General features: G+C 36.7%; 1 protein-coding gene across 3 annotated transcripts in view; it reads left to right on the plus strand.

Moving 5' to 3' along the window:
• Nucleotides 1–18,483, plus strand: part of LOC139934589 (adenylate cyclase type 2-like) — a 201,850-nt gene that overhangs the window by 72,043 nt on the left and 111,324 nt on the right. Inside the window, exon 1 of one of the 3 annotated variants that reach the window (XM_071928869.1) lies at nucleotides 8,683–8,891. The exons of the other annotated variants lie outside the window; for them this stretch is intronic. Within the exon in view, the coding sequence (XP_071784970.1) occupies nucleotides 8,877–8,891 (15 nt within the window). The 5' untranslated portion in view covers nucleotides 8,683–8,876. Of the gene's footprint in view, nucleotides 1–8,682; nucleotides 8,892–18,483 lie in introns of those variants that run through there. 3 annotated transcript variants of the gene reach the window in all.

Consider the following 18,483-nt stretch of genomic DNA (forward strand, 5'->3'; position numbering starts at 1 on the left):
TGTAGCCTATTACATGTAACAAATAAGAGCACCTTTTTAGCCTTGTTCTTTGTATCACAGTTGTCAGACTTTTGGTAGACTTGTGGACAAGTCGTTTATGGTCCCACTCGGTGAGGTAGTCGAGTTGCAGCGGTGCTCTCCGTGCGAACTGCTGGTTGCGCACAGTACTTCTACTCCAAGGCAGAAGTCGGCAACCAGCGTTTAGACTAGACTAGACTACTCAACCCAACACTCTACAACTAGTTCTCAATGAGTGATTTTTGTGCCCCTTATTTCTGACACGTTAAAATCTATATACACTTTTGGTAATTGTCAAAGACCAGTCTTCACAATTGGTGTATCTCAACATATACATAAAATAACAAACCTGTGAAAATTTGAGCTCAATCGGTCGTCGAGGTTGCGAGAATACCCTTGTCACACGAAGTTGTGTGCTTTTAGATGCTTGATTTCGATACCTCAAATTCTAAATCTGAGGTCTTGAAATCAAACTCATGGAAAATTACTTCTTTCTCAAACACTAAATTACTTTGGAGGGAGCCGTTTCTCAGAATGTTTTATACTTTCAACAGCTCCCCATTACTTGTTACCAAAAAAAGGTTTCATGCTAACAATATTTTGAGTAATTACCAGTAGTGTCCACTGCCTTTAAGTGAGTGAAGAACGTAGGTCAGTTTAAGGAGGAAACCACTACTAACTGAAACAGTCACTAAAACAACACTGACGTGTTTACTTAAAAATCATGTTTCCGAAAAATGTTTTGCTTTCTAGTTTTTTTCTCTCTCATGTAGTTATTTCCTGCTTTCTTTACTTTATTAAGCTACATTCTGTTTCAAGTGCGTATCAACCGCCTTAAATTGATACATTGTCTGCATTTTCATGCATACGCATAGTATGCAAGTGCACACACCACTATCAGGTCTTGTCAAAATAAAGAAACAGAAATACCCTTAAAGAAAACAGTTGATTTTCTAGTTACACTTGCCCAGTGCTTATGGGAGTTTTAGGGGCTGTTTATTCGCTTGGTAACAGAGCTGGTTTGAATAGTTCGGCCTACATTTGCACAGTGCATACAGAACAATGGTTGTTTTAGGGGTAGTTTATTCACTAGTTCACAAAGCCGTTTTTTTGTGTATCACATATTAATACAATAGTATATGACAATTTTTATGAAGGAAAATTAAAACAAATTCTACATCCTTTGATTTTTGTGTGAAATAGTAAATAGTTTTTTTAAAGGCACTTGACACATTTGGTAACTGTCAAAGATCACTATCCCCACTTGGTGTATCCCAATATACGCAAAAAATAACAAATCTGTACAATTTTTTACTCACTTTGTCATTGAAGTTGCAAAAGAATAATGAAAAGAAACTAACTCTTGTTGCACAAATTTGTGTGCTTTCAGATGCATACTAAGTCTGTTATTAATTGAGTGAGGATTTACCCCTTTCTCAAAAACTATGCTACTTCAGAGGGAGCCCTTTCACACAATGTTTTATACTATCAACAGCTCTCCATTGTTTTTTTACCAAGTAAGGTTTTATGTTGAAAATTATTTTGAGTAGTCCCATAGTGTTAAAGGGAAGGTACACTATTGGTAAATATCAAGACCAGTGTTCTCACTTGGTGTATCTCAACATATGCATACAATAACAAACCTGTGAAAATTTGAGCTCAATTGTTCATCGGAGTTGGGAGAAAATGATGAATAAAAAAAACACCCTTGTGCTTTCAGATAGGAATAAAAGACTTCTAGCTAGTAGTCTCCAATGCTTGTTACCAAGTCAGTTTTTAAGTTAATATTTGTTTTGAGTAATTAATATCAAATGTATACTTTCCCTTTAAGTGGCTTTAACAATGAGAACCCTTTAAAGTTGTGGCCATAGTTTCAGCGAAGAGCATTTTTGTGTTTTGATAATATTTTCCTCTTAACGAATTTGACAGATGATGCTGTTTCTAAACGGAAAACATAAAAAAACTCTGGCATATGCTTCGGCTTATGCACAAAAGACATGACATTTGTATATATTTGAACACATGGCTATGAGATAACGTGTGGATCCTAACAATAATTGATTTCTAGTTTTTAATTAGTCACCAATTATCATTGGCAGATTTCTGTCGTGCAATACCCTAAATGACAGCTAATAATTTTTGTTTCAATTTCTATAAAAATAGCTGCTTAAAATTTTGATCTAAATCTAAATAAATGGGCCAGAAATTTGACCAAGGATCTTTAGCTTGGACTAAAGCATTTTTCAGGATTATTGAAGATTGAAACAAAGCTACACTACTATTTCATTTACAGTAAGCTCTTATCCTTTTACACTTCTGTTTCTTTAACACCAGATAGAATAGAAAGTAATAAATGTCAAATATGCTCTATTACGAGAATTTTGTGATTATTTTGTCATAGACACTTTGTGTATGTTTCTTTTATAATACCCTTTGTTGGAAAGTGAAGTACAGCAGGTCAAACACTATTTCTGGTAGTGAAAGCAAACGGTAATATAAACTTGATGATCATTTATGGAATCCTGATGGACAAAAATATGCTTTTGTGAACCCCAAAAAACCAAAAGCAAAACTCGTTGGGGAAAACCCCTTTCTGTTATGTTTCATGTGGATCCCTCTTTTCTTAGTAGGCCGAACCTAACTTAACGGTAATTTTATTGGTTATAAGTTACGACCCATGTGCAATTGGAATACCTAAAAATGAATTGCTTCTGCGTTGTATGATGTTGAGTCCCGTGTTCTCCCTTAAAGGAACGTTACAGAATTGGAAGGAAACCAAAAATTGTGAAGATCACAGTCCAATGATGTTGGTAGTTGAAAACATCCCTTGAATTAATTCTGTCTGAAACTGAAATTCGATGAGAGATAAATAATCTAACTTCGCTTCGTTTGAAGTTTATCGCTCAGTGAGCTCTTTATTTATTTTTTATTTTGACAGCGAGACAATGCAATATTTATTATCGTTTTTTTTTCACTATTCTCTTGTGACGATTGATCCAAAACTTCTACAGGTTTGACAGTTTATGTATATGGTGGATTACATAAAGAGCTTGTACTGCCAGCAACTGTATGTTAGCAAAACAAATTTTGTAATGTTCCCGTAAAGGCAGTGGACACTATTGGTAATTACTCAAAAAAGAATTTGGCGTAAAACCTTACTTGGTAACGAGTAATGGGGAGAGGTTGATAGATAAAACATTGTGAGAAACAGCTCTCTCTGAAGTGACGTAGTTTGGGAGAAAGAAGTAATTCCACGAATTTGATTTCGAGACCTCATGTTTAGAACTTGAGGTCTCGAAATCAAGCATCTGAAAGCACACAACTTCGTGTGACAAGGGTGTTTTTTCTTTCATAGTTATCTCGCTACTCCGACGACCGATCGAGCTCAAATTTTCACAGGTTTGTTATTTTATGCATATGTTGAGATACACAAAGTGAGAAGACTGGTATTTGACAATTACCAATAGTGTACACTGTCTTTAAGAGTGGTCCATTGGCCAAATGCCAGTAAAAGCACCCTAGGACCACTCAGAATTCCCTTTCAGTTGTCCTGCTTGCCGGTTCAGTGTTAAAAAGCTTCTGCTATTTCATTTGAAAGATTGACTGGTGAAAAAGCTGAATGGACTTGTAAAGCGACAAATTAAAACTGTTCCTGCTGGCAAGTCACTCAAAAATTAAGGACACAAAAAATAATCTTTAAAAAGTTTCATAAAATTGTGTGGTCTCAAAATTGTTTTCTGTTTTGTCTTGTGTGCACATCAATTCTGCAAACCTGTGTTTTCTGCAAAGTCAGACAACGAGTGTTGTTCATGCAGTATTTCAGGCAGACAGACAGTTATAATTCCCGGGGCATTTGGTTGTCGCAAGGTTGTAGAAAAAAATAGTCAAACTGTTTTTCTCAATCACTATCAATCATGCTACAAATTTAGTTGCAACAATGGAGCATCTGTCTCTCTCAAACTCTGTAGCTTATAGATTTAACAATCATGTTTGTAAAGTCATTAAAACAAGTCACAGAAGTATAGCAAGAGCCTATAGACTGATCCAGGCGCGCAAGTGCTGGGCGCCGCCATGCGCTGTGCGCCATTGCTGGGGTGTCTTTGTGCCTAGTTTTGTGCACAAAGACATGAGAAAATCGTTTTCCTTTTCACTTTTTATGGGAATTGAATGTCTTCCTTGATAATCTATGAAATTTCCTTGATATGGCTGCTTGATATAACAACGTACTACAATCTTGATAAGTGTTTTAAATTAAGCAAAAATTAAGCAGAAAATACTGAAATTCTGACAAAATACCTTGCCGATGTAATGCATTTTAGCGACATTTATGCAGTTTTTTGCGTCTTTGACCCTTGCCTAAGACAAGCACCTTTTTCAAGATAATTCGGCTTATATTTTTTTGCCAATATTTGTGGTCAGTGATCTACATTGGTATACCATGGTGTCCCGTTAAGGAAATTGTGTTATTCATTGAGGAAAACATTTAATTTCCATAAAGAGTAAAAAGAAACATGATTTCCTCATGTCTTTGTGCACAAAACTGGGCACATGTACACCCCAGCAATGGCGCGCGGTGCTAAACACTTGCGCGCCCGGTGCGCGTCGGATCGGTCTATATATGTGCATTAAACACAAAACATGAAGACAATGCAAAAGGTAACAAAGTGTAGATTCAAACAAGTTGGTCTTTAACTCTGTCTGCCTGCTGGACGCTATATAGCAACCAGTACATATCCTATCAGAGAAATAGTTGTAATATGAAAAATAAAGATTGCACTACCACAAAGTATTTAGAATAGGACTATAGAGGACTCTACAAGGCTCTATTAATTGTGACCTGTTTTGCATTGGGTGGCCATTTGTAAAAAAAAAAAAAAAAAAACCTGAGTAAACAATTAATATGTCAATTTAATATGCAACATTTCAATCATAAAAAGAGAATGTGATACATGTTACCCTATCAATGTTCTATGGGAACAAACTTTGTGCACGGCCAAATGAAAACAAACAAGAATGGAATACTTAATTCCCGATTTGAATAAAATGTACAATAAAAACAAAGTTGAGATGTGATTAAAAAAATATCTGTTGCAGGAATTATGAAGGATGTTTGCTGATGAGGTATGGAATGATAACACCACCCAATTGTATGTTTTCAATGTAAACACTGCTTTAAAGACACTGGACACTATTGGTAATTGTCAAAGACCAGTCTTTTCACTTGGTGTATCTCAACATATGCATAAAATAACAAACCTGTGAAATTTTGAGCTCAATCGGTCGTCAAAGTTACAAGAGAATAATGGAAGAAAAAAACACCGTTGTCACACGAAGTTGTGTGCTTTCAGATGCTTGATTTCAGGACCTCAAAATCTAACTATGAGGTCTCAAAATCGAATTCGTGGAAAATGACTTCTCTCTTGAAAACTACGTTACTTCAGAGGGAGCTGTTTCTCACAATGTTGTATACTATCAACAGCTCTCCATTACTTTATTACCAAGTAAGTTTATATGCTAAAAATTATTTTGGGTAATTACCAATAGTGTCCAGTGCCTTTAATCTTTCACCACAATCTCTCAGCATAATTAAATTAATATGTCCCTTTAAAGTATGGCAACACTTTCCTGCTAATATTTATTGATTGTCAGTTTAATTGGAGGTTATTAATTTGGTTAAAGAGGTGTTTACAGCTGATTCAGGTCATGTGGAAAATTAAGAAGAATAGCAAAGGAGGTTGTTTGTTTTGTTGGTGTGGCTGTCTGTTGTCCCGTTAGATAATTAGATAAATTACTTAGATCTTGTCTGTCTAATTGCAGGCTGGTTTGCATTTCACTTTAAAGTCCTTTTTAGCTACAATGGAAAGTAGTTAAGTGGTAAACTGTCAGTGTTGCTGACATAAATCATTTTTACTTTCGTAACCTAAAGGCACTGGACACTATATTGGTAATTACTCAAAATAATTGTTAGCATAAAAACTTACTTGGTAACAAGCAATGGAGAGCTATTGATAGTATAAAACATTGTGAGAAACGGCTCCCTCTGAAGTAACGTAGTTTTCTAGAGAGAAGTAATTATCCACGAATTTGATTTTGAGACCTCAGAATTAGATTTTGAGGTCCCGAAATCAAGCATCTAAAAGCACACAACTTTCTTGTGACAAGGGTGTTTTTTCTTTCTTACGTCCCATCCGAAGGACGAAGCAATGGTTAAGTGTCTTGCTTTAAGATGCTATGTCAGATTTTTGGCCCCAAACATTAAAAATAAGATTTTTTTGAGTGAATGGTATTGCAAAGAGTATCACCTGCTCTTACAAAAAAAGTTTAAGTTTTACTTTTAAGAATCAGGACCCATGACAAAAATTTTGAGCACTTTATTTCACTGCTACTTATAATTGGCAGACTTTTTTGAGCAATGGCTCAAATGAAAGCTTGTAACTTTCTCGGCCCCATCAAAATACCTATTGAATTTTAAATCAAAATTTTGGGGTCAATCGGCCAAAAATCTGACATCTTTAAGGACACTGTCACAGCTGTGGGGCTTCATACCAAATAAGTTTTTATGTTCATTCAAAGGTGCCTTCTTTAATCTTAGTTTTGTATCCAATACTTCATGTTGGATTTGCGATGGCGACATTCATAGCTAAAATGGGGTTATTCAATACAGTCTATTGCGATGATGGGATTGTATGAGTAGTACGTGTTTAAAAGCTGGCGTTTTTGATTTATTTTCCAATGACATGGGTAATTTGCTTTCATCCTTGTACAACAGATTATTTCATATTGGACGAATATTTTATCCAACAAATCCTCGCTCATTTCCAAAGCTGATTAGCTGCACTCCGGCGCAGTGCTTATTGAATTAGGTTTGATTTAGGATCCAATTTTAGAACCAAGGCGGTAATTTCAGGGAAGGTTGGAGCACAGTTGGCCATCGAAGCGGAAGCCTTCTTGAATTTCAATTAAAGATATATTTGTTTCATGACAGCTTTAATCAGCATACATGTACGCTCTGTGCAGACATTTTTACTTTTTTTTCTGCAGATATCATGCAATGCATTGTAATAAATAATATTGTAGTTAAAGCTTCACTATTTCTTAATATTAATGATAATTATGATAACAATGTAGCTTGTATAGTGGCAGTATCCGTCAACTTACGCTTGGGTGCTTTGCAAATGATGATAAACTATATTGGAAAAAAGTAAATGTATAGCAAGATATCAATATACACCACCGATGTGTTTAAAGACACTGGACACTATTGGTAATCGTCAAAGACTAGTCTTCACAGTTGGTGTATCTCAACATATGCATAAAATAACAAACCTGTGAAAATTTGAGCGCAATCGGTCGTCGAAGCTGTGAGATAGTAATGAAAGAAAAAAAACACCCTTGTCGCACCATGGTCACGCGAAGTTATGTGTTTTAAGATGCTTGATTTCCAGATTTCAAATTCTAAATCTGAGGCCTCAAAATTAAAATTCATTGAAAATCACTTCTTTCTTGAAATCTACGTCACTTCAGAGGGAGCCGTTTCTCACAATGTTTTATACTACCAACCTCTCCCCATTACTAGTAATCAAGAAAGGTTTTATGATAATAATTATTTTGAGTAATTACCAATAGCGTCCACTGCCTTTAAAGCACTGCATACTCTGAGTACTTCCTGCATTCTGTGAAAAAAAAAACACATGCAAAAAATCACTCGGTAGGGATTCGAACCCACGACCTGATGCAAAAATTATAATTTATTACAGTGACTTTGTGTGTTTTGACAGAACATAGGATTTTGACAAAATGTGTAGGATTTGACCAAATAGGATTTTTACGAAAAATAGCATTTTGACAAACTTTGTAGGATTTGAACTAAGTTTTCAAAAGGTGGGGGTTGGAATTCAATGAATCAATTATGAAGACCTAAAAATTGATCTTTCTTTTAAATATTTCATTATTCAAGTGGAGTTTTCATTGAGAGGTAAATATTAGAGGACAGCCAGCAGTGATCAAACCATCCACCCTTCAGCACTGTACAAACAACCTCAGAGCTAAGTGTCTGCTGTCAGCCATTTTGATCTTTCCTCTAAAGAAGGTACTCGAGATGGCAGTTAAAGAAAACGGATGCACTCTTATGATGGGAGGGGCTTCAAAATATTATCTAAGTACCGTACTTGTCATGATGATGGGAAACATAGCGATTCGAGTGTCTTCACTCGAGAGATAACCAGGAAGCTGGCAAATATGAGCAGCTATTGCCGGTAGATGTCTTGGGAAACTACTTCCTTACAGATGAAAACCCACAATACCAGAGAATTTTTTGTAGAAAATTAGAATAACACAAGAAAGTAAACACATGTATAATATACAAATAATGAATCTTTATGAGTGCAATGGTACGTATATGTTCATGAGTTGAAAGATGGAATGTTCTACTCAATGAGGCGGAGCCGAGTTGAACGGAACATTTCATCTTCACATTAACTTTTTGTTTTCCTGATAATGACCAATCATTTACTATGGGCAAGCCATAAACTGATCATTATGAGTCTATTAACGACCGTTGAAATTAACTTGTGAAAGAATGCAACAAGTGGATCATCAAGAGTCAAAGTACCCTAGCAACAGTGAAAGCGAAGTTAGTTGCTGTGCTTAAATTCATGGCCAGGTTTAATCAAAAGTGCAAAGCTCCTTTACTTTATAAACGATATCAACAGTATAACAAGGCAAGCGATGATTAAAGTGTGCACGCATGCACTGGATATAGTAATAATGTTGTACATGCAAGCTTAGCTTTTCATCATCTTTGTACTTGAGCTTAGTCAGTGAGGACGCTGAGTGACGGAACTGGCACTGTTAACAAAATGTCATTAGTTCAGGTAAGGTTTCGCTTGATTCTGGTGACGAGTTTCTTTTTGATAACTAGGGAATATATCTTACCAGATGGTCATTTCAGAATGACTCTTCTATAACATGTATTTTTGTTCTGCTTTTTACTTTGCTGTTTGGAATAAGGTGATCCACCTAGGGCAATGTGAATATGAGTGGATTCATTTTGACATTGACTGTGAACGATTCTTTGAACGATGATCCATGGTTTGTCAGAGTTAACTCTTTCAGGATGGTTCAGTCACAGGCTTACTGATATTGTTGAGAAACTTGGCAACATCTTGTGTTAGTTTCGAGCTGTCTTATACTTAAGAAATTAAATTAATTTCAAACCCTTGTTTTTACTCTACAAGCTCACTAAATGTCATCTGAAGTTTTATTAGTAGAATTGTAAATTTAAGTACTAAGGTTGCGGAAATATGCGCTTTTTGGCTACCTCATTCTGTACACGATTCGGGTGACAGTTTTATTTAAACAGTTAATTTTGAATGAAGTGATTAGAATAAAAAAAACAAAACATGCAGGTCTACCTCCCATTCTGGTCAATTTTAACCTTTCATTGTACCCATCTTGACTTAACACTAGTTTTATTTGTAGAATGAAAATGGAAATGTTGGTGGACCAAATTTGAATCTAAGAAGTGCTTCTGTCATTAGGGCTTCTCAGATTGTGTATTCCTTTTGGGATTAATCTGCCTGCATGCACATTTTTGCTCTGGATTTTTGGCGAAATCTCAAAAACAGACCACCTTTTGAAATGAAATTTTCACACGTTAGTTTAATTGCTTACATCTACATTCATAAATACCCCAGACAGTTTCGCTATTACTATTGGTGGAGAGCGCGTCACGTGGGTGTGTATAAACCTTTGCTTATGACCAGTAAAAAGGCGAGAAACATGGGCGTGACATGCAAGCTTGCACCTGTGCTTATAAGACAGTTTATAACCAGGCCTCGTTGGGTTTAAACCACTAGTTGAAAACCTCTTCACCACATTCCCTTAGTCAAACAGTTCCAAGCATCAAAGGTACACTTTGCCTTTCAGGATTAGAATGACAGAATCCCTTTCTGCTCTACCTCTCCTTTGGGTGAAATTTACCCTTTAAAAAATTTACTACCCATCTCGACTTAACAACCGTGCACACTCATACCCCTGTAAAAAAGTGCACTACTCGATCAGCATCAGGGGTATAGATGACTTGATCCGATAGTTTCATTGCTGTAACTCCCTCTCGTATCACCAGTCAAATCTCAAGACTCCGTCTGAAAATATGCATTAGCTAGAATCCAGCAAGGATACACACTCTCATGGCATCTATACAAACATGAACAACCGGTTCAGATGATAATCTCCCTCCAAAATGCCAAATGGATTAGACTGGAGAAAGAAACACATGAAGAAGTCCCCAAACTGGTTGTTTCTTTTAAGTGTTTGATGTAAGCAGTTGTGTTTTGATATTTCTAAAGTGGCTATGTTTATCTTTAGTTAGCGTTTATATAAACAGAGCGTAACCTATTAAGCCCGCAAAGTCAATACAAAAATCAATGAAGTGAAAATTAGGATGACAAAATATCAACTTGTAGGTATATTATCTGTTATTTCAGACTAACTGAAAAATTCATGAATTCAGTATATATTGTTGAAGGACTATATCGATGAAGGGCATGTCAACTTGTAGGTGACATTGCATCACTGAACGTACTCAGTGGTCCAGTGGTCAATTGGCCTGAAGAAAAGGGCTCACTTGGCAGAAAGAATTTCAATAAGGAAACTTTAAAGGAACACGTTGCCTTTGATCGGTCGAGTTGGTCTTTGAAAAGCGTTCTGTAACAGTTTGTTGTAAAATGTATATAGTTAGAAAGATATTGTAAAAGTAGAATACAATGATCTACACAAACATGCCTCCAAATTGCACGGTTTTCCTTTTACCTCGTCGACAAACACGGTCGGCCATTTATGGGAGTAAATTTTTTGACTCCCATAAATGGCAGACCGTGTTAGTTCGCGCAGTAAGCAATTTCGAGGCAAACTTGTGTGGATCATTGTATTCTACTTTTAAAACATTTTTCCAACCATATGCATAAAAAAAACCTAAAAAACATCACAGACGCTTTTTATAGACCAACTCGTCCGATCCAAGGCAATGTGTTCCTTTAACAAGGGGCACTTGTACACCTGAGGTAATTTCCAACATTAATTTACAATTCTTTGAGGTTCCTTAAAGATTGAGGTCCATCTCACTCCCCAGTTAGGCGCTAATAAAAAAGCTTATAAAAGTTCCCCCAAGATTTTAAAAACACCAAGTGATAGTGCCTGTATATACATGGATTGATATTTATTGTCTACATCATAAAAAAAGACAGTGATATGGCTGCCATTTTACTCAAAATGTCATTGTCATTGGCGTGTCGTTCAAGAGCACTTGACTCGCACTCCGGTGTTTTTGACCAACAGAGTATTGGTTCGAGTCCCAGCCTTGACACTTAAGCAAGACACTTCACCATTATTGCTGCGTCCTTCCGGATCGGACAAAAAGCTATAGGTCCATGTGTTGTGTACTGTGCGTAAAAGAACCCAGTACACTTATCAATAAGAGGGTTGTCCTTGTGTTTTTGACATGATTGGATGCCGATTGCTCAACAACACATTGTAAATTGTTTTAAGTGCTATTGTTTGAAGATGCGTACCTTGCAGAAAAAAAGAGGGCAGCTTAAGATGCATTCATCGGGAGTGATGAAAAGTTATATAAGACTTTATTTATATGTTCCATGTATGAATTTATCAAGTAGTTTGAAAGTCGCATCCCTTTTTTTAATTTTTTTTTTTTTTTTAATACATCCTCTGCTTAAAGACGCTTTATAAATGTCCTTTTTTTTTAAAAAGTTAATCAGTAATTCCATTGCCTTTATGATTATGAAATCAAGATACACTTTTATTTAAGCAATTATTTTTTGGGGGCATGCAGATGCAATAACTCCTGCTAGTGGTTTAATGTGGCACAGTCTAATCTGACATGGAATGTAATTAATATACTTAGTCACAGCTTAGATCAACCTGTTGTGTCGGCTCCACCGTAAAACCCTGTTCCCTTCCCTACTTAATGATTCCAAAGTCTTCATGATAAATCCGAAGATCAAAGACGCCGTGTCGTTTGAAGAACCTCCACAGGGATGTGTCTCATTTTCTATAATGTGTTTTTCCCGCATCTAAGGCGGGCTAAAATGTGATGTCTCATTCTGTTTATTGTTCTTACATTTCAGCCTAAGGCATGACGTATGATATATTGGGTTTGATAGTGGAGAGCAAAACTGTGTGAAAAGCACACAAGGGAAATCTTGAGTTGTCTGTATCCATTGCTTACAAAATCAAAGAAATAGTGTTGAGTTTTAATGGAGAAGGTGTAATTCCTTGGTGAGGTGTTCGTGAGTGCCAGGGCTCCATATTTTAGTCACCATCATGATGGAAATGGTTAAGAAAGAAAAAAAGAACAACAATGCAGAGCTGCCAACACTCCCTGATTCTGCAGAAAGCTCTCTGAAAAAGAAAAAAAAAATGTTTATGAACATTTGTTAATCTCGCTGACTCTTTCCCTTTTATGTTGAATGTAATTCTTAATATCTCTCTAGTTGTTTAACAACATTTCAGATTACAAGAGGCAAGTGTTAGCAGCCATAAATATAATGGCTGTGTGTTTATTGGATTGTTTTATTTTTATTTCAACAAGTATTGAGGAAAGGTTGTCAAGATGGAATTTCGTAATCAGGGCCCAATTTCATGGCTCTACTTATCGCCAAATTTTTCTGTGCTTACAATCCCTGCTTAATACTTGCAAGCGCCGAATTTCTACACTAGCCTACATAAAGCGTAAAATGCCTAGTGACGTTGAGTAAACCTGCTCAGAAGCCAAAATTCACCACTAACCTGTGGGATATGCTTGCCGCAAGCACAGAATTCCCTGCTTCTGTAAGCGCTTATTACGGTAAGCAGAGCCGTGAAATTGGATCCAGGTTATGTAATAATTTCATTTTGTTTTGCCAGTGTAGTCCCATGTTCTGCATGTTAGATGGGTGGACCTGAATCCAATAATGTTATGCTTCAAATTTCACTCTGAAAAAGTCAGATACCAAATTATCCCCACAAAAAAAATAGGGACCCGTTTTTCTCATAATGATGTCATATTTTGGATGTTGAAAATTTTGCTCTGGAAGGTATATGGCAATTTCAACCAGAAGTTAAAGACTTGTAATTTATTCCCCACTCACACAAGGACTATATCTATTGGAAAATGAATACATCACAAAATTGAATCAGTATTTTTCGTTCATCTTTAAAACCCAGTGACTCAGACTGTCACACAAAAATACAGAAAATTGTGGGTTCAACTTCTGTATTGTTATCGCTGTATATAGAAATATATTCTTCACAAGATTGTTTTTCTGTGACCTCTGACCTAGACTCAATCATGGGTAGGAGAAGAAAAACCTATTGTGTATTTTCCCTTCCAAAGTCTTTTTTTTGGAGCGTGCCACTAATCAAGTCCCTTCATGGATCATTTAAAAAAGAAATCACCATACACTTAAAATGCAAGTAGCGTTGCCATGGAAATAATAATTGACAATAATTGCGAAGCTAAAATGTCATTACCTTTGGGGGTAAATTGGGGGTTTCAATTTTAAGTTATGTTTGTGATTTGTGATTTCAAATTTGAACGAATGATATATTTTTATAATTAGAATGAAGTGAAGTCTATATAAACATTTTTGTTTGGAGTTATAGCAGAATACTGTATTATTGTTGAAACTGACTGGAAGCAAATACTTATGAACTGTAGTTTGTTTTCCAATTTTCAATTTTTTACTACTGATCTGCCTTCTGCATTCTGTAAAAACCCTTAACTATACTCAATCTAACTCTATTACTGTAATATATTTCTTTTAGTTTATACAAAATTGTATTATTGTCATATTGACAATTTGACTTTTGTTAAACACTGCACTCAGTGCTTTTTGAAACCTGTGGGAAGAACGAGGGAAAATTGGGGAAAAATCCCCTTGTGATATAGGGAAGTTTCAAGTCAACTCCTGGGAAACATTCACCACGAAAACAGCGATCATGTTATGTCAAAATTTGCTTCGCATTCGCATCCACATCCACATGAAGTATGAACAAGGCTTAACTGTTTAATAAACATACTAATTGCATCAGGGATACAGAATATTACTATTGGTGTTTGTACACCCATGTTTGTTTTAAGCACTGTATATACTCTGTCGGCTTTCCAAGTCCTGTGGGGCTCAAATAATACATCCATACAATAGTAGTCAAACATACTCACTTGTAAAGGCCGTTTTCAAGCCATTATACACTTTCGGTAAACAGTATTGTCCAAGTCCCACACTTCGTGAATCACAACTTATATATAAAATAACAAACCTGTGAAAAATTTAGGCTCAATCGGTCATCGGAGTCGGGAGAAAATAATGGGAAAACCCACTCTTGTTTCCGCGCGTTTCGCCGTGTCATGACATGTGTTTTAAAAAATAAATCCGTAATTCTCGCCAAGGAGAATTTATGTTGTTTTAATGTTTTCTCAAAAAGTAAAGCATTTCATGGAATAATATTTCAAGAGAGGTCTTTCACCATTACCTTCTGTAAACCCTGTAAATTATTTGTAAATCTTTTTTTTCTTCTTCTCTGTACCAAAAGTGTATAATGGCTTTAAAGGCAATGGACACTATTGGTAATTACTCAAAATAATTGTTAGCATTAAAACTTACTTGGTAACCAGCAATGGAGAGCTATTGATAGTGTAAAACATTGTGAGAGACGGTTCCTTCTAAAAAGTAACGTAGTTTTGGAGAAAGAAGTAATTTTCAACGATTTGATTTTTAGACCTTAGAACTGAAAGCACAGAACTTCGTGTGACAAGGGTGTTTTTTTCTTCCATTATTATCTCGCAACTTCAACGACCAATTAAGTTCAAATTTTCAAAGTTTTTGTTTTTATGCATATGTTTAGATACACCAAGTGTCCAAGTGCCTTTAAGCTGATTTCATGTTGTAACTTGAATGACATGGAGGTTCATTTTGACTGAGAGGTTTAAGAGATATACTTACTTCCACCTCAATACACATATTCCATAAAACAACATACCTGGATCGTGACTGCAATATGGTGCACTGATAAAATGTAGACAGAAGAGTTAATGAGCAGGCGTTTGTAATTTTTGAATACGTTTTAGTCTTGAGTATTTGTCGTACTTAAAGCAGTCAAGTGCACTTGATTCAAGCACTGATGTTTGTAATAGGCAGAGTGTGGGTTCGAGTCCTGGTCTTGACACTTGTGTCCTTAAAGGGAAGGTACACGTTTGGACGGTAATTGTCAAAGACCATTCCTTTCACTTGGTGTATCCCATCATAACCATAAAATAACAAGCCTGTGAAAATTTGGGCTCAATTGGTCGTCGAAGTTACGAGAAAATGATGAAAGAAAAAACACCCTTGTTGGATGAATTTGTGTGCTTTCAGATAGGAATAAAAGACTTCTAATAAAAGACTTCTAGCTAGAAGTCTTTTATTATTTTAGTGAGAAATTACCTCTTTCTCAAAAACTACGTTACTTCAGAGGGAGTTGTTTCCCATAATGTTTTATACTACCAACAGCTCTCCAATGCTCGTTACATAAGTCAGTTTTTAAGTTAATATTTGTTTTGAGTAACTACCAAACATGTACCTTCCCTTTAAGCAAGACAATTGACCATGATTGCTTTTTCCTTCAGAAGGGATTTAAATCTGTGTGTGTAATGCAGGTAAAAGAATCTAGTTCGCCCCAGTTTTTTTCTAGCGTTGGCTGCGGATTGTGCCACACCTTGTAAAATGTTTCATGGTGTTATGTAAGCAAAACAGATTTTATAGGTCGAGCACAGCGTCACATACCTTATAGAAAAACTATAGTGTCTTTTGAGACTCCCTCTTTGGGGTTGAACAAACAAAAATTGACTAGAGCAGGATTAAATAATAATAATAACCCGTTTTTATACGGCGCTTTTCACGCCCGGGGGTGTCTCAAAGCTCTTCCGAATTATTACCCCTGGTCACTGGGCCTTAAATCATTCCTTAAACCATCACAGCTACTTGGGAAGTACACAGTCTGTGCGCAATATATGCGCTACCCGGCTAAATCAATCACAAGAACCGTCTCTGCCCTCACAGGTACCCATTTACCCCTGGTTGGAGAGAAGTAAGTATGTTAATGTGTCTTGCTCAGGGACACAAGTGTCATGACCGGGATTCGAACCCACACTCTGCTGAACAGAAGCACCAGAGCTTGAGTTCGGTTCTCTTATCCACTCGGCCATGACATCCCGATGGTTGTGAACCTGCGTCCTGATTATGAGGCAAAATGACCTAGAAAGCATTTGCCTGTGACCCTTCACCTTCCTTATGATGTCAAAATAAAGAGTTAGTCTTTAACTTCAAAATTAAAAAATTTCAAATTGATACCAAATTTAAAATAGGGGGTTCTTGGAAGAGCGATGCCAGAGGCAAAAGTATTGGCCTTTTTTCCAACACCAAAATGAATGGATTGTACCAAAACAAGTATTAAAAACACAGTTTTTTCCACCTTTATCGATCAAAATCAATCGTCTTTATTTAGAATTCCGAAAGTGTAGAAAGAAAAGTTATTAAAACCCAATTTGTACAGAGCGGGTCACACAGCAGGTGTACCGTGTGGCAAAACTATTAAAAAACTCAAAACTAAAACAAAGTCAGATTTAACATTGACTATTCTGAATGGCGCCTAACGTCCTAGAACATTGCACTTTAAATGAGTGCACCATGTGTTTTTGTTGCTTCATTACCTACCATTACAGCGCAACAATGTAGACTGATCTGAATGTTAATGAACATTTGTAAACATTTTATTTTATGAACATGGTCAAGCTTTTATCGGTCAGACATGACTTGTTTTTCAAATGTTGTTTTAGGTGCGTCATGTACACAGCTTGACATCACATTACGACCACTATATAAGGGCCAAGGCTGGTGCGCTTTATTCCTGCAGTTATAATTAAAGTGATGCACTGAAGCTGTCAGTGCAAAATAAAAGTGGCAAGAGGGCATTTCCATTGGATATCTCAAGGTATATGGGAAGGTTTTGAACAGGCACCATGGTCAAGTCCAGGGGCAACAGAGGCAATAGTCTGTGATTAATTTCAAGTTTCATCTATAAAGATTAATTTCAAGTCCTTATTTCATTTTCATCTATAAAAATATATCCTGTTTTTGTTTTCATTCGGAGCAGATTTGAGCATGCGTGTTTTAAAATTCTGACTCAGAAAACAATGTTTAGGGCAGATGTTATAACCACATGTCTCCTAAGCCTAACCCAAAGGCCGTGAAGAATCTTGTGTACAGCAGCAGGTGTCACAGCTGGCTTAATTGATGGCCTTCTGATCTCATTGAATATCAGCTTCATTATTTATTGATTGTTTTCATTGTGCAAACCTCATCAGTTTGTCTGTGGGATTGTACAACACGTTTTCAGGAAATACACATTCTTCCAACTCCCTTTTTTTGTCATTTAATTCACATGTCTGTAACATTATATAATTTATAATAGGCTAGCTACTTCTTACATAGCATATTTTGTGAGTGTCCTGGTCATTAGGCCAACAACTTTCCTGTTTTTTCCTAGCTCCCCGGGAAGTATATACAGCCGTAGACTGCGGTGGTACTCTTAAAGCTTTTTCAAATACAGTATCAACCTCTACCTTCACATGTAACCATTTATACCCCTGGGTGAAAAGAAGCAACTATAGGGTGCGTTCGTTTAGCTTCCCTGGGTCAGCCCCAGTTTGTGGCGTTTTTTTTTCTCCAGGACGAACGTGTGCAGATAACTACCCACGTTTGTCCTGGAAAAAAAAACCCGCCACACACCGGGGAGGACCCAGGGAAGCTAAACGAACGCACCCAATGTAAAGCATCTTGCTAGAGGACACAAGTTTCTCAGACCAAGATTCGAACCCACACTCCGATGACTTAACCACCAGAACTTGAATTTGATGTGTTAGACCGCTAGGCCAAGACACACCTAATTAATTTTTTTCATTTATTACGGGTTTGCTCCATTCTTTGACCGCCTTCCCACTGGATCCACAATGAGAGATCGGGATCCCACAACAAGATTTAGTTGCAGGCGTGAAGTCGCAGCCGCGTTCCCACTTGAGTATGATCGCGCATTGATCCCCCTTTTGGGGAATGGAAGTGGGTTCAAAAGAACACTGTTTTGATAGCAAATTACGGGGTCTGATCACCCTTTGCATTCCCACTAGACGTTTGATCGCCCATTAATCCACAAGGGCGATGAGATCCCGCTTTAATCCTACTCCGGAGGAGGATCAAAATTGCACGGTCAGATCCGACCGCCCTCGCGTTCCCACTAGAGCTCATTTCTCTTTGATCGCCCTTTGATCGCCTTTCGGTGTCTTGAAATATTCAAAACCTCATCAGAGAGGTGCCCTCCTTCAACAGAAATGTTATCACCTAGTGGTGTTCTTTTGATTCTTGTCAATGATGCAGT

Source organism: Asterias amurensis, chromosome 3, assembly GCF_032118995.1.
Source record: "Asterias amurensis chromosome 3, ASM3211899v1".
NCBI lineage: Eukaryota > Metazoa > Echinodermata > Asteroidea > Forcipulatida > Asteriidae > Asterias > Asterias amurensis.